The sequence below is a fragment of the Anopheles ziemanni genome, chromosome 3 (genome assembly GCF_943734765.1).
Source record: "Anopheles ziemanni chromosome 3, idAnoZiCoDA_A2_x.2, whole genome shotgun sequence".
In the NCBI taxonomy this organism is placed as follows: domain Eukaryota; kingdom Metazoa; phylum Arthropoda; class Insecta; order Diptera; family Culicidae; genus Anopheles; species Anopheles ziemanni.
Genome location: NC_080706.1, coordinates 12,945,309 through 12,961,513, shown reverse-complemented (window position 1 = coordinate 12,961,513; position 16,205 = coordinate 12,945,309). Strand labels below are relative to the sequence as shown.

Here is a 16,205-nt window from a genome sequence, read left to right as displayed (position 1 = left end):
ATGCTGTGATCTGTTGAACTGCACCAACGTTTTCATTTAATTTAAAAAATCTATTACGCCTAAACGCAGGCAACGCTCATGACTTCATAGTTGAAAAGTGATGGCCGGAAGACTTAGAGCAGGGATGTCAAACATGCGGCCGCGGCCCCCGAACCCTTGAAACTTTCTATTGGCTTTCTTTTGAATGGCAAAAATTTATGGTGAACGTGATTCCACGAACTATGGACTTTATACTGAAAGAGGACTGATCCAATGTCAATTTAAACAATTTCTATATGAAAGTAATTGATACACATCTCGCGTTTTACACAGATTTTTCCTGACAAGCAAAAAAATCTGATTAACTACAAGAACATTCTCACTGAAATTTAAGATACGTAGATGCGTGGCGTTTAGTTATCCGTAATCTTAGTTTGTAAAAGGTGCTTAGTAGAAAACGCTGCTTCTCAAAAATCGATAAAATGTTTGGGCCTAATTGAATAATTCGGATTATTTTTTTTTTCATACAATGCATTTCAGCCTGCTTATGTAAACTTCTTCTGAGGGTTTGTTTTAGAGAGCATTTTTATTCATTCTAAAAGGTGAGGAGAAATCGTTTTCCAAATTCTAACCAAATCAAATTCAGTTTAGTTAAACATGTTTTGCTGTTCAACATAATTGTGCTTTTTGGTAGAGATTTAAGGTAGAGATTTTAGACAACTTTGTTTTACATGAAAACTATTGGCGTGATATGGTATGGCAGGGAGTATGACTTTCTTACAGAAACTGTAAACTACACTAAGTATTGACAGTCAGGCATACTGAATCACCATATTATGTCTTGTTTTACTGGAAATGGTTGATATAATGATAGTACATATCTTAAGCAAATAACATACAGCAAATGAAAAGATGAATATGATTCATAGCAAATTTCTAAGAAGAAATATAATACACCAAAAATCTAAAAGTGTAAAATATGATTCATTGTTAAGTTTAAAGTCCACTGATAAGAACCTAATTTTATGAATCCAACCAATCCCACGTTTTGGCCCGCAAACCTATTTTGGGAGGACATCATTGACTCAGTAGATTGTAGCAATAAATCCGAAACGTGGCATTTGATCTTGTTTAAACAAATCACAAATCAATCTTATAGTCAAATCTGCACGAAAAACGAATTTGAAAAAGCTCCCGTTTAAAAGAAGAGGATCCATTTAAAATTTTTAAACTTATGTGATCGATATTTTTACATCATAAAAGTGGCTGTTAAAATCCCATTACCTAGTAGCAGTTATCCCTTTGTGTGCATAAACATGAGCCATCAATTAATGAGCAAAAGTTAAGCCACTTTGGCCGGAAAAGTCACAAACGACCACCCTTTCGGATGCACTTTTGCTTGGTGTGTAATATATTCATAAAAAGTTTAGTAAAATCAGTCAGCTTCTGCACTGGGGTAGGGACACTGCTGCCGTCACTGGAAACATCACCGATCCCGAGAAAAGAGCTACGCTACCGGCAGAAGTTTAACCTCAAAAGGATCGTCCATGGGACAGCAGCCAATAGTTTGTCACACTACCGGTGATGAATTTTAATTATTTCTCTCTTGAATAATGGCATTTCCTTTCCTGCCATTACTGCACACATAGCTCACACTGGTTGCCGGCTCTCTTCCCGGCCGCCGTCACGATAGGAAGTGCCATCAGTGTCTGAAGCCGCCCTTTCCCCCATAACGGTTTCAATTAACGATATGCAACAGACCGCCGTGTCGCTTCCGCGTGCTGTTTTACTTCCCCGCCTCCACCCAAATCGGGACGCCCGACGATACGAACGGTGCGGATGGGTGCGGAAAATGAAAAGTTTTGTTATCAAAACTTTCTCATTGACGATTGTTTCGATTTAGTTATTATGCAACGATGCAACTCCGGCTTGCCAGTTTCCGTTGGCTTTTTGAGGTCACTCAGGATCCGGAAAACGATAAACTTACTTATCGGCCGGCCGGTCGGGTGAGTTGTAGGCGGGAGGCCACTGCCAAGGGGTGAGGTAGCTCGGTTGCTCTCAATGAGGACAATTTAATATTTTCCTCTCGGCCAGCCGGGAGCGGGTCGGGTGTCGGGACATTTTCTGAAAAACCACACACCTAGCAACGAACTGCAGCACTGCACAGCAATCCAGTCTAATAACGATTCCGTGATGTGGGCATAGACGCTGATGGAATGGACACGGCACATAATCCTGCACTCAGCGCCGCTTCCAAGCGCTCCGGAGCATGGCCAATTGTTTGCTTTGTCGGGCAAACAGTGGCAGATATTTTATTCATGATCAACACATATTTAGATATCATATATAAATCCACGCTAACCCCCGTCGATACGGGCACGCAGAGCAACACGTTTTCCGAGCTGCAAATGAGCATGGTTCAATCGGTTCAATTACTAACAATAAAATAAATTAACATTTGGCTAGTGCGAATAGTTTCGGTAATCAATGGGAAGGGAAAACGTTGATACAGTTTCGATTTTGTTTGTCAATTGTGTGTGCGTAAATTAGCTAATTTGAAGTATTGTCATTATCAATTGTGTGCAAACATCGAGATTCGTTGAACACATGGCTGTTGGCTACACTCATCACTTTTGCGTTGGAAGGAAAAACTAAATCAACAAACCACCTGGCACGGATTCGGATCACAGTGGAATTCATTCGGTAGCAAAAACAGATCCAATCGATTCAATAAAACACCGAAGCATGGCACCATTTACTTACTGTTAAGTGTGAACACAATTCCGTTTTATTGCTCAACCGTGTACGCACCCGGCGATAAACTTTAAACTTACAAACATAATGTTAATCAATGCAGCTAGGAGGAAGTAAGGCAACGCTGGTTGCGGTCGACATCCTTGGGTGTCTGCACTTCCGCTGGCTTACGCAGTAAATGGTCAAATAAATTCACCGTCCATACCGGACCCGCTTCGAGCGGCTTAGAACAGAGATTTTCCCTCCATCATGGACTTGGCGCAGAAGTGTGTGAATTGTGCCCCCATCAGAAGGAAGTCCGACACGACCTGGAGGAGAGGAAAAGGACCAAACGGTAGAAATGATAGATGCTTGGGGAACAATAGTCGTCGCACACTTACCGATATGTCCGGCACGCACACAGTTAGCGGATAGAAGATGACGTACCAGCCGGCGCAGAAGAACGCCACCCAGAAACCGACCACGATCAGCACGATCAGCCAGATAACGGACCACAGCGGATTTCCCATCTGTTGGAGAGATTCAACAAGCCCATCAGCCGTCTTATTTCATATGAAGGCCCTTTTACAATCGCTTCCAATCGAGCTCCATTTGGAACGTTTCCTTTTTAATTGCTGAAGAACTACACACTCCGGTGTAAAAATAAAACTTCCGCTACGCATCCGACGTGCGTGGCAGAGCGACGCTGCTGTAAAAGTCAAATAAATAAAAGCTAAACACCATCGCACACAACGGCAAGAAAACGTACCCGGTTCGTGCACCGGAAACCACTTTCCCGGCAGCTCCTGCGGTTTTTTGGGGCGTACTGGTCTTGAATCCCCAAACGCTATTTTCGACGATACCGTGATTGAAATGGAGGCGTTTCGACAGACCGAGCTGTTGTTGGTTTCCCGGGAGAGAATTTTCCAACCCCAGCCCAAGTAACAGTGACGGAGAGGGGGAAAAAATGCTTTAAAGTGAATCCACCGCCATCGTGGTCTCACCGAGACGCAGAACGCAGAACGAAAGGCGTTGTTCAAGTAGCGGGCAGCAACAGCATAAGAGGAATTCATGTTGGAATGCTACGCATTTCATTAACAAATATGAATGTTTAAACTGAGTTTGCTCCGAGGCAGTCTTCAAAGGGTCGAGCAACGGGTTGAGTATATAGATTGTTTTTAACCCTTGCATCCTAACAGAATGCCACGTGCGTAACACGACCAACGCATTCAATACTTCCGTTTATCAATGTGCAGTATTGTGTGTGGTAACATAATGCTTATTCTGTTCACTATCGAGCTCAACAGTAACGGAATAGTTGAAGATACCCCTAGAATAGTCGAATGTTATTTTCAATTCGAAACAAATCTCTTATTTGGCCCGACGTATTCTTCAAGGTACCTCAAGGCAAAGTAATCATTTTCATTTCACACTTGAAGAGTGGACAAAATTGAAATGTAAAGACATTTTATGAATATTCAGAGTCAGAGTAAGAACTAGAAAGTTAGTCCTTGATTGGGTTTTGTTTCTTCTACCACTGCAAGTGTACAGTTTGGGTTTATGTCACGTTTACCAACTGGTGAAAATGATTATTCTACTTTCCGTTAAGGCTGCCAGCGCCGTTTATACTGAGATTAGTCTCTGAACAAATATCCTGTATTGTATTTTTTTATTTAAATAAAGAAATATGCCTTTTTTACACATTTTAAAATTCAGTCAACCTAACCACCACGGACATGGGGTATTAGTTGAACTCTCTATAATCGTCTCTAATCGGGGTAACTTAGGCCACACTTCTAATAAAAGTATTTTCGGCTCACCAATCATGTTTCAATATTAGATTCCACAAATTTTAATGATTTAAAATCAAACGTGTTCGCGGCGCCGCTCGTCCAAGGGTTAAACAATGTGGCATCATTCAAACACTGACTGCCCTTACCTTCCCTTCCGTTCCACGTGAAGTGGTTGATCAAAACAAAAACAACCCTCTCGAGCCAACCTCATCGCTTCCCCCCTTTCCCTCGGGATGGAAGATCTCTTCCACCTCTCCCTCCCGGTAGCTAAGATACATTCGAAGAAAGCAAAACGAAAAGAAACACATTTCGAACGTTCGCCGACTTAGTGTGGAGAGAAATAAATCTCTATCGTTCGGTGGCTTAAGATTGTTGTTCTCGCTGTTCGCGCGTTCGAATTTCTTCGCTCTCGGTCAGCCTTCGCTCGGCTCGCGATGACGAAGACGCTCAAAATACAAAACGCGATCGTTTGAAACACGAGCTAGAACCGCCACCAACACACCCACAGCACCTGGGGGGGGAAGGGCTGGGGGACTGCAGGGGGCAGGATGAGGTTAAATTTAAAAACCTTCGACGCTGCAACAACGCGCAGCTCGTCGGCTCGCCCACAACAACAACCAGCAACCCGCACCCTTTTATTTATTTGGTATCGTTTTGTAAGTCACCACCCTACTAGCTTGCGGACCGGGAGGGGGCGGTAGGTTTATTTTCCATGTGGTGTGCACTTGGCTTCCAACTAGGTGTGCACACATGCTGTAAAACGCATCGAGCAATCATCAGACAGAGTTGCACACGTTTCTATGGTGCTTCAACGAGCTAAAACGAGGTGCTGCGTATCGACTATTCATTTGTACAAGGTGTTGTTTTGAAACACCAGTCGAGTTCAATCAAATAAATGCAAGCGAATTCTGGCCACCTCTTGCTGAGAACCCTCGAAGGTCCGTTTTCCACATTTTAACACTAGCTCACTAGGCTTGTTTCATGCGTTTTGGGTGTTAAACGGCTGGAAAAAATTGAATTCGCTGCGTTCTATTCAAATCATATCAGTTGTCTTTACTTCCTACTTGCTCACATCACCCATCCTTCAAAGAACCTCTCGTATCGGCATCAATGGTGGCCAGCGATAACCCGGCTGGGAGTTGTTTGTTGGATGAATGATCAATGAAAAAGAGGCCGCCGATTTTCGAAGAATCCAAAATAACCCTGTCCCACGACGAAAATACCACCCAGTGTGACATAATACGGCGCTATCATCTTTTTCGCGAACACTTTACATAAAGCGGTTGCCCCGAGACCGGACGACCTTTTGCTGATACGCTGCCAAACACTGTACGGCACCCTTATAGGTAGGGACGCAAATGCATTGGCTCATTAGTCACTACGATCGCGTTACAGCGCACCACCACCAACACTGCACCCCATCGACCCACCGAAGGCCCTTATGTTTTTGCTTCCCTCGTTTTATATGTACATGTGGCGAGGTGTGTCACCATTGGCATCACCACGCCGAGCCGACCCGTTTGAACACGATCGTCGTGAGTATTTCCAGCCTGTGTTGTTTACGGGATCCCACGTGCATCGGGACCATCGTCGTGACCTCCGGTCGGCGGCTGCACCAAACCAACGAAATTGAACATCGAAGCGTTAAGGAATGCGGTGCACACATATGGAGGGGTGCACCGATGTTTCAAACTCTCCCCTCTTTCCTATTGTTGGCCGGGAATGGATTCGAACGATTTGCCTACGAAAGGTTCGGCTTAAGCGTTGGATTCGTTTTAGTTTGTAATATTGAAGTACGAAATTCTGTTGAATCTTTACCGTTTCTTTTTTAACCAGATGGATGGATCATTACCGTTCGCTAGCAAACCAGTTGCGGTGTTTTTGTGTGCGTGTTCGACGCGAGACATGAGTGTCTGAAGATTGAATGGAAAAAATGGCGCCAACACCATTTTATCTGAGTGCGTTTTTTTTTTGTTTTGTTTGCGCTTAGTTGAACGATGATAGATAAAACCACCACAACGGGGTGGAGGGAGGAGGCGGAATGTATAATTAAATAAATAAAATTCACCCGAAGACCCCACGGACGCTGACGGCTTCAAACGACCCACCAAACGCTGCTGGGTCGAACGCAAACGATATTCCCCCTTTCCACCCGTAGCTGTTCCACAAATCAAGATAATCTTACGTAGAGTTCTCGGAGAAAAACAACCGAAGTCACGGTTGATGCTTCAGCACCATTCTCCCAGTGGGGAGCCATGTGTACCACACAGAAATCATCCCCCCCTCCGCACCGGACTGTCTAAGCCGCCATGTGGGGCTATTTTTCCGAAATGATGTCACCATCGAGGCATGCTGTCACCGGGCATCAAAGATCTTTGAAATGACATCACACGCCAACAGGCCGAATCCGATCGCCTAATGTTGACCCCACTTGAAGTATGAGATAATACGATGCGCCAGCCAGCAGGGGATCGCAGCATAACCGTACGACTCTACATTGAAACGAGAAGGTAATTTTGAGATTGACTACTGTTATGTTTGTTACGAGAAAATAGAAACAACATAACTTTTTAAACAGTACAAGGGAACCACTTTCCCTTTTAGCGTCGTCGTCACTAGAACAGGAAAAAACTGTCAAAAAATCTAATTCTCAAAACTCGAAACAGATTGGATCAGCAAACAGTTAGATTTCTTTTTCCCCCCTTTCCCCATGCCACCCCCTTAAAATCAAAGTTGGAATTCCGTGGCGCGTGTGCCAGATTTCACAAACCCTAGCCCGGATCGGTTTTATCATCATCATTATCAAAATGCTGGACGAAAGTTTACGAAACGTTTTGCGTTTCCGGCCTTTCGCCGTCTTTTGGGTGGGCGGCCGCGATAAGCGTGCGTTGCATGTGACGCACGCTATCTTTCACATGGCAGCTTAACCAGTCTCTTGGCGCTACCGGTACCCCCAGTGCAATCCACCAAGTCATTTAAATCCATCACTGTCCGCCAAAGGGCTTTAACTTATCGCGTTGACCGTCGCGGCAGATGCGCCCACAACGAAACGAAGAAAAAAACAAACAAACGCACAACAAACCGCACCCCGCGCTAAGCGCTTTTTCGGCCGCCATCTCTTACGTCATCTCACTCGCACACGCCGGTTTCGGACGGCGCATGCCGTCTCGCGCACACCTGTTGACATGCCGGCGTTCTAGCTTTCTTCCCACCGTGCCAGAGTCGGTTCGTGGCGTTCTTCGAAACTTTCTAATCCTCCCAAGACACTGACACCGGGATAGACGATTACCTTGTACGATGCTCCGTGTATTGCTAGTGAAAACCCACTCGAACCCTGCTTGGTGCTTCAACACAGAACTACACGGCGACTTCGACGATTCGAACCGTTCGCAAAGGCGATCAAACGTAAACTGCGCGAACGATGCTCGAACGCGCCAGCATTAAACTTGCGCGCTGAACGCGCCAGCCCTCGCAGCCACGCGGCGATGGGGGGTGTGGGGGATTATTCTTCCCTCCCGGACCCCGTGTGGGATGCGGTCTCGGCAGGCGGCTGGCGGGGTGATTAGTTTGGGCGTCGGTCGGACAGCACCAATACTACGGGAGAAAACCGGAACCGAATGTAAACAGCGGCGTGATCGGGACGATCTGGCGCACGCTCGGCGGTTTTGTGGTAAGGCGGGGCAAACGAGGGCACTTGGGAAGGGATTTTTTCACCGGAACAAACAAGCATTAGTTTTTCGGAGAGTAATCTTTGATAAACTTTGATTTCTACTATAGAATGGGGAACTATCAATTCCAAGAACTAGGTTAAGGTAAGGATAAATACATAAGCAAACGCACGTGGCCTCACATAATGTTTGCATTAGAAACATGGACTTACTTTCATCGATGATAAGAAAAAACTACACAAGATAATTAAATGAAATCAATTTTATTGCAACTACAAATCTGTTTAGTATTTTTTTAAACTCTTGACGAGTAATGTCACGGTACTTACCACGAACTTTAGTCATCTATATTGACATATAGTTGTTATAGCAGTATAGTTAACGTTGTCTCTACAAAAATATGTATATATACCGTATGCGTGATAATGTTTGCATTATCCATTTAGCAATAACAAAATATGAAATATACTCACAAATTTTGGGATGTAGTTTTATTATTTATTCTAAAGGAAAATGTTTGTCAATGTTTTTAGGCAAGTAAATCTTCGATTGAGTTGCCATTTGTGGCCATTTATAGCCGCCATACGCTTTCGGATTGCACTGCAGGTCCTAATTAATAAATTATTTTTCAAGTATGAAATGTTCGACATCCTTATGCCTCCCTCCGGAAGAAAGAAAAGCCAAAGATTCATAATCTAAAACTGTAGTTTACCCTGTTATCTTGGATCAACTGGGGTTCAAGTTCTTCTCATATTTGCTTTAATTGGTTAATTTTGAATGGAAGCACTAAGGGCGAAGCTCAGTTAGAAAATTAATGTCAATTGTATGAAAAAAAGAATTGCTGTTAACTTGAGGTACATTCAACAGTGTAAAACCCAAGATACAGAATGGAAACACTCTTTCGCCTGAATATTTTTTCATCGACGTTTTTTTTTCACATAGGTGCACTGTTTTACCTACAACGGAATAAATTTGGATGAGAGCGATGGCAACTTTCTTCTGAACAAAAAAGAAACGACCACTTTGGACGACAATTTTACAAGTAATTTTCTAATATTTTTTGGTTTTGCATGAACAATGGTTAAAAGTAGTCCAGTTTTTAATGTATATGATGTTATGATGGAATGCTCAGAGATTCAAATTTATGTTGCCAAAAAATACTGTTTGAAGAATTTGAAAACCGTAATAGTACATAATAACATTTGAAGTGCGATAAGCAGAGTAGATGATTTGTGGGGTGAGGATACTTCCTGTGCTACTTTTCCACCCCACTTCTGGATTAAAGTGTTGGGTGTATGTCAGCTACTTGATATGCAAGATTAAAAGATGTTTGTTGTTCCCTAAAATAAACAAGCATACATTGTATAGGAAAGTGGAAGATTTTTTAAGTTTTTTTCTTATCGGTTCAAACTATTTCCAGTGTTGTTTTCTTATACATTTTTTCCGGGATTCATCTAGGAATTATCCTCATGTAGGAAACATTCGATTTATGTCAGCTGCCCGATGTGCAAGATAAGAAGATGTTTGATTTCATCAGACAGGCATGCATATTGTGGGATAGATGGGGGGAGGGGGTTTGGGGTACATGCATTTTTCTAAGAAATTTGCTTACCAATGGCTACGTCAAATTTGTTTCAATATCCCTTTTTTTTATTTCTAACAATGTTTCGAACCTCATACTCCTAAACCTACCGACCTAACTATTCCGATACACAAACTTTATGAATTTTACTCTTGTTTAACCTCAATCAACCATTCTCATTTGGTTGTGCAAGATAAGAAGATGTTTGATTTAAGCACACAGGGAGTAGTAGAGAATTTAAAATAGAATGGGGGTTTATTCACTATACAAACATTTTCTAAAAAAAATTCCTTCCCATTTTATTGACCAAATTTGTTTCAACATCCGTAATTTCCTATTTCTAATAAGGTATCGGTTCTCCCATTCTTGAGCGTGACGAAAGTCTTTGATAATGCCTGCACTTGAAGAGAGAGCCAGTATCGAAACTCATGTCCTAAAAATGTCACCGAATTTTTTAACATACAATGTAACTTATTAATGTAGTTTTTTTTTTCCTATTTCCAGGAAGGAATCGTTCAAGTTTACTACAGCATGATAAATTTCTAGGATCGAATACTGCACAAATGATTCAGCAGTGAGTCAGGGTTCAACCCAAATTTAATAACTGAGGTAAAAGTGTGCTGTGGTCTGGTAAAAATGGTATTTATTGTCTTGCAAATGATTATTTAAATAACCTTTTATTTACTTTACAAACAATCTTCAATGACGTCATCTTCCCTGCTAACTTACACCAAGTTTAAGTTAAATTTCTAGACAAATTTACAAATTTAAAAATTTATTATTTGCACCTTAGTTAAACATATGAGTGGATACCAGATCATATAGTTTTGTAATCTTAATCGTTCTTGGCATAACGACCTTGTTGGTCATGCCTGGCCCGTTAAAGACTTGCAAGATTTTTTACCCTATGTGTACGTGGATAGTCAGTCAGTCCTCTTGTACAGGGGAAGGTCTGGTCGCGGTTGGGATTCGAACCCACGGAGCGTCGAGGGGGTGAGCCCCCGACGTCGCTACCGCTCGGCTGTCGCGGACCCCTATAGTTTTGTAATAAATACTCCCGATTTTGAACGAAGCTCAGCCGTATGTCGTATCTTCTGTTAAAATGGTGTGTGTTAGTAATTTGCCAGGTTGAATGCTTTAATTATTTTGTTCATACACTATATCGCACCATCATTTCATCATTTGATGTTGGATCAATTCTTCCCAAGTGCTTAAATGTAGGCTGGACGAGCCTATATTAGACCATATTTTGACTAGATCATTACATTTACTTCTGTTTAAATCTATTTCAAAATAGCGGTTGTCCTCCAGTGATAGAACGCGAACGACGTTTGGTCGCTTGTTGAACTGCACGTAAAGATTGCAGTACTTTCGCAGAAACCGCTTCAAAAGTCTGAAATAGAATCATACCGTTTAAAGATAGAAACAAGTCGTTAGCTCCTGAAGTAAAGAAAGCATTAGATTACTTACTGTTCGTCGGGACATTCATCATCAACTTTAACTTCCATTTTGTCAGGTGCAGCGGACTTCCCATCGGATTCCGCAGTTTGAGACGATAAAACGACAGCATATTTCTGGTACCTTTTCTCAGCATTGTGGTAAAACTCAAGAGCATCCTCCCGTTGATTTTGTAGATCTTCGAGTTCTTCGCACAACAACGAATGTTTATCCTTTTGCTCCGCTAAATGAACAAGGCAAGCATCTGCAATGTACCGATATAAGTAATAATGATATCACAGTGTTTCCAAGCCCCTGTTTCCCGCACCTCGTTGCGTGATGATGGTCTCTAGCCGCGAAACACATTCTTTCTCTTTAACCGCACACTCTGCTGCATTAGTACAATATTTACGTAGCTTTCGACTAAAACTGGCTAAAGATAAATGACTATTTTGTTCCATTGTTGTTAGAGAACAAGTAAGCTATCCGATAGCGTCATCTGATGTATCGTTGCTGCAAAACGTAAACAAAGTTTAAATTTGACAGACTTGCAAAACTGTTAATTTCGAACATGATTTCGAAAATAAAAACGCTTCGATTCGAACAAGATGATTTACAGTGCGGTAAATAATAGCTTGACGACTGCTCTTTTACAAAATTATAAAGAAAGCAACAATTTTTTTTGTCCATAATATCCTAGAAAAGAGATAGATATCCTAGTCCATAATACCCTTTTTCACATTGACTATAGTCTGCTTTTTAACCTCAACTTGGAATAAATGAAGAATCTGTAACCTCAGTTCTGTACCTCCAAATCCGAATCTCAATCCGTCCAACTTGCCGATTTTTCATATCATTTGCTGAATTCATTAAATTATTAACCGGAGGAAATCAGCATAAAGACAATCTTCTTGTAATTAAATAAAAACAACACGAACGCTCTTTGAGAAATATGGAAAATCTTATATGATTTTTCCGAGTTTATTCCAAAAAGGGAGCTATTTATTTTGATCCTAGAACAAATTTGACAGCGTTATTTTTATAATTCGATCCGACGTGGACGCAGCTGTGAACTATAATGAGCAAGTTGGCTGTTGATAACTATGTCGTGTCTGACGAACTAAGCTGATTAGCAGTTTTTAGTATTCTGCACTTACAGAGAAAGGTAAAAATTGCACTTAGATTCTGGTTCTAGCCATGGATCGCGCATCTGGTCTCCAAAGTGCGACAGAGACCGAAGAGCAAGGCAGAGGAACGGTTCAAAGCTCTGGTAAATTCTTCAAAATAACTGCAAAAGATGCCCAGAACGAGTCCCAAACGAATCAAATCTGATTCAAATCCCGAGCGAATCTATCTAATGATATCCAATTCTTTCGAATCCGTCAAGTGATAGAGTCTTTGAATCTTTCGAACCCCGTTTCTGCCATCACTAGTTTTTAGCGTCATTTCTTTCCGAAAAGTAGTGCGCTTTTTTGATAGATTTCACTGCGGTTTATAAAATGTAATAGCTATTGTAATTAATATTAGACCAACATTCTAACTGTTGCTGTATCTTTTTAGGGCTCTGGCAAAACCGAAATCAGAACTAACCCCGGAGGAATTGGCTCGCCAAGAGGAGGAAGAGTTCAACACCGGACCACTGTCCGTTCTCACGCAGTCGGTCAAAAACAACACTCAGGTCCTGATAAACTGCCGCAACAACAAGAAACTGCTCGGACGAGTAAAAGCTTTCGATCGTCACTGCAACATGGTGCTGGAAAACGTCAAGGAAATGTGGACGGAGATCCCACGCACCGGCAAAGGGAAGAAAAAGGTGAAGCCGGTGAACAAGGATAGATTTATCTCGAAGATGTTCCTGCGGGGCGATTCCGTCATCCTGGTTCTGCGCAATCCACAGGCAACGGCCGCCGGCAAGTGATGCATTTTGGAGGCATAATAAACTAGATTAAGGAAATTGGTAAATTTTTCGTGTTTATTCAGAATGTGTTAAATGTAGGGGGAAGTGAACGAAACCCTGCAACCAGACGAATAAGATTTCCCATGGAAAGTACAAGGTAGGTTGCTTAATCCTTCTCGGCAATCGCCGTCAAGTGGACCTCAATCTCCTCCTCGGTGAGAGTCCGGAAATCCGAGTTGTCCTTGCTGACCAAACCAATTTCGATCTCAGTCGGCTTAAAGTCGACGGCCAGCACCGTCGAAAGGCAGGTTATCGCTAGCTGGATAGTTTCTTCTTCTCCAAAGTCGGCCTTCCGCTTGAGCTTCTTCTCCAGATAACTGTTGGCCTCGGTCTGCTTCACTCCTACGGAAATCGCACGATAACCGCAGTAGTATCCGGCCGGATCGGTCTTGTAAACCGCTGGACCATTCTCCGGATCGTACGCAATCATAACGATGCTGCATCCAAGAGGGCGCATTTCAGCGTTTTGCGTGTACACCTGCGAAATGTCCGCCATCCGACGGCAAAGCACATCGACTGGAATCTCGTATCCGTACTTGTACCGCCAATTGGCCGCTTCATAGCGCGCTCGCTGAACCTGAGACCGACTGTCTGCAATGCGGCCCGTCATGACACAACCGATCTCACGGGTTATGCGGTACAGATGGGTCACAGTGGACGGATCGATGAGCTTGTCCGGGATTTTCTTCTGCGTGGCAACCACCGCACAGTCTTTTCCCTTCAGCGCGATGGACGTGAGGCCCTCCTGGTTGATAGCCTTAAACGCATATTCTGTGGGATAAACGAAACGTTAAATGATATACCATGGCAAACAAAACAGTAAAACAATTTTTGTTTTCGACATACCAACTTGGTACAGACGGCCTTCCGGCGAGAAGATAGTTATATGACGATCGAATCCGGCACTGCTTCCGCGAGACATTTTTCTAGTAGCTCTCTAATTCCCGTCGGCGATTAGAAGAAACACGGCAAAGTTTCGTAAAGAAACACTCGGTAAAGTCACTACAAACAGAATGGATGACCGACCGAACGAAAATTATGTGGGGTTATACGACGATGAGTTTGTTGTTTCCGCTGTCAAAGCGGTACAAGGTGACTACAATTATAGGCAAGGTCATATCCTCTTCATGGCAGCCATATTGAAATGAATCAATCGGGTTCTTGTTGTTTACTACCATAAAGTCATAAAAACGTAGAAATTGGTGTTGCTAGTTTAAATGGTAGTTCCCGAGAAACTGCGAGGGATAATCACTACCTCATTTAGGAGGAGGCACTGGCAGGTTCCCTAAGATAATGTAACGGTTATCAAAGCGGCAGATCTACATAGCGTGCGCTGTCATTCTTAGCTAAATCATGTAATTAAATTATCCTATGATAGATATAATCGAAAGGCATGACATGTTCACATTAAATCGACGGATTGTGAGTTGCATTTGAAGATTTGGATCCCAGACTTAGGTGTTCCCATCACTAAATAATAATGAAAAACATGTTGACGTTTCTTGTTGCGAACGCGTTTATAATACGTTGTTGACTTCAAGCGTATTTGAAACCGATTTGAGAATGGATCCGTTGATCATACATTTGAATGGTTAGTTTGAGCTTTTCAACAGTTTAACAGTAAAGTAATGGTGATGTGATACCCTTCATTACTGTAAAACTGCAACAATCTGAAACTAAAATTGTAGAATATCATTCAGTTTACTACACTCAAAAACAACTTACAGCAAACGTAGCCCGTTGCGGATACCATATACTTTTTTCGATCGAGAAAAGGCTCATGTCGTTGCTCTAATTACGAAATTTGCTCTGGAGGCATGCTCGCAACTAATTGGATCACTTCAATCTTACTACACCGGCATTGCGCCATCATTGTAGAGTTGGTCGGTGCTAACCAGTGCCTATACGAATATCACGTTCCATGTTCCTTGGGGAGGCTTTGATGCCCCCCATTGGATTCATAGGAGGTTGTGGTTTTGCGTATGGCATATATCTTCGTTAAAAATTAATAGCAATCGTCATAGTCGATGGTATTACATTCGATACTATACCTGGGATGCTGCTTCAGCTTCTATCCACCGCACAAATGTTGGCACTGGGTCAATTGCATAGTTTGTAGATTTAGGTTAGTGTCTGCAGAGAACCTTGATCTAGATACGCTCGTTTTTATATGGTAAATCATCGTTACTCATATTAGAGATTTTTATTTCTAGGACTTAAATTACAGGTGCAATTTTGGCTAAATGAAATGTAATTAAAAAAGGCCGCATGTAAATCGGAGCACACACTCTGCGAGGTGAAAATAAAAATTTAAAATCGAAAGATATTCAGGAGTATTCAGGAATATTTATAAATGTATGCTTCCAAACGTTCTAAAATAACCAAGAAAGAAAACCGGAATGACGTTGTTCGAAAAACATTTCTCGTAGACCGCAACGGACAGGAGCGCAAAAATGGAAACTAAAACATTAAGCGATTTGTCGCTCATGATGATTATGAAGTAGTACAGATGGGAGTTCCTTGAACAATGATAAAGAAAACACTGAAAAAATAGGAATGGATGCAGCAATATAGCGTTTCACTCTATTATGGGACCTTTTTTTTGTAATGATATCTGGCTCCTATCGCAACTCCTACGCGAGCGAACTCCCGGATGGCATGGTGTGCTAAAAATATAACCACTCAAACTTCTTACGGTTCGGTCACCATTTGAATGGATGGGGAAAAACGGGTGGTGAAAAGTTTTCCATCTGGCATCGGGTTCGAGTCGCACTGTGGTGTCCCGGGCGCGTGTGGGTAGAATCTACGATGCACGGAGTTGGCACATACCTACTCCCGCCGAAAACAGTTGGCAATTCGCGGCGTGCTAAGGGTGCTGCTTGTGGCGTAAAAATCGAATATGCTTACCATTCCACCGAGTTGGTTGAGCCTCCAATCAGAGAGCAATATTCTTGTTAAGAAAATTGCAGCAGATGGAGCAATGGATGGTACGCTTTCCTGGGAAAACCTTTTCTATCGATGCATCACTGCATCGGTGATACAGGGTGGGCTGTCGA

General features: G+C 42.4%; 4 protein-coding genes across 4 annotated transcripts; 1 reads left to right on the top strand and 3 right to left on the bottom strand.

The window, feature by feature from the left end:
* Positions 1-2,957: 2,957 nt before the first annotated feature.
* LOC131288609 (uncharacterized) lies at positions 2,958-3,242 on the bottom strand. Its single transcript, XM_058317756.1, has 2 exons — positions 3,114-3,242; positions 2,958-3,041 (listed from the first exon to the last, which is right to left on the bottom strand). The coding sequence occupies exons 1-2, from the start codon at positions 3,240-3,242 to the stop codon at positions 2,958-2,960; spliced, it is 213 nt and encodes a 70-aa protein (XP_058173739.1).
* A 7,675-nt stretch (positions 3,243-10,917) lies between these two features.
* On the bottom strand, positions 10,918-11,691 carry LOC131288497 (uncharacterized). Its single transcript, XM_058317639.1, has 3 exons — positions 11,521-11,691; positions 11,226-11,457; positions 10,918-11,148 (listed from the first exon to the last, which is right to left on the bottom strand). Exons 1-3 carry the CDS (start codon positions 11,651-11,653, stop codon positions 10,926-10,928), a joined length of 588 nt encoding a protein of 195 aa, XP_058173622.1. The 5' UTR covers positions 11,654-11,691; the 3' UTR covers positions 10,918-10,925.
* Positions 11,692-12,270: 579 nt separating this feature from the next.
* On the top strand, positions 12,271-13,137 carry LOC131284103 (probable small nuclear ribonucleoprotein Sm D2). The gene is made up of 2 exons (XM_058312959.1): positions 12,271-12,278; positions 12,753-13,137. The coding sequence occupies exons 1-2, from the start codon at positions 12,271-12,273 to the stop codon at positions 13,108-13,110; spliced, it is 366 nt and encodes a 121-aa protein (XP_058168942.1). The 3' UTR covers positions 13,111-13,137.
* A 7-nt stretch (positions 13,138-13,144) lies between these two features.
* LOC131289969 (proteasome subunit alpha type-6-like) lies at positions 13,145-14,172 on the bottom strand. Its single transcript, XM_058319325.1, has 2 exons — positions 13,996-14,172; positions 13,145-13,920 (listed from the first exon to the last, which is right to left on the bottom strand). The coding sequence occupies exons 1-2, from the start codon at positions 14,069-14,071 to the stop codon at positions 13,256-13,258; spliced, it is 741 nt and encodes a 246-aa protein (XP_058175308.1). The 5' UTR covers positions 14,072-14,172; the 3' UTR covers positions 13,145-13,255.
* Between the last annotated feature and the right edge of the window lie 2,033 nt (positions 14,173-16,205).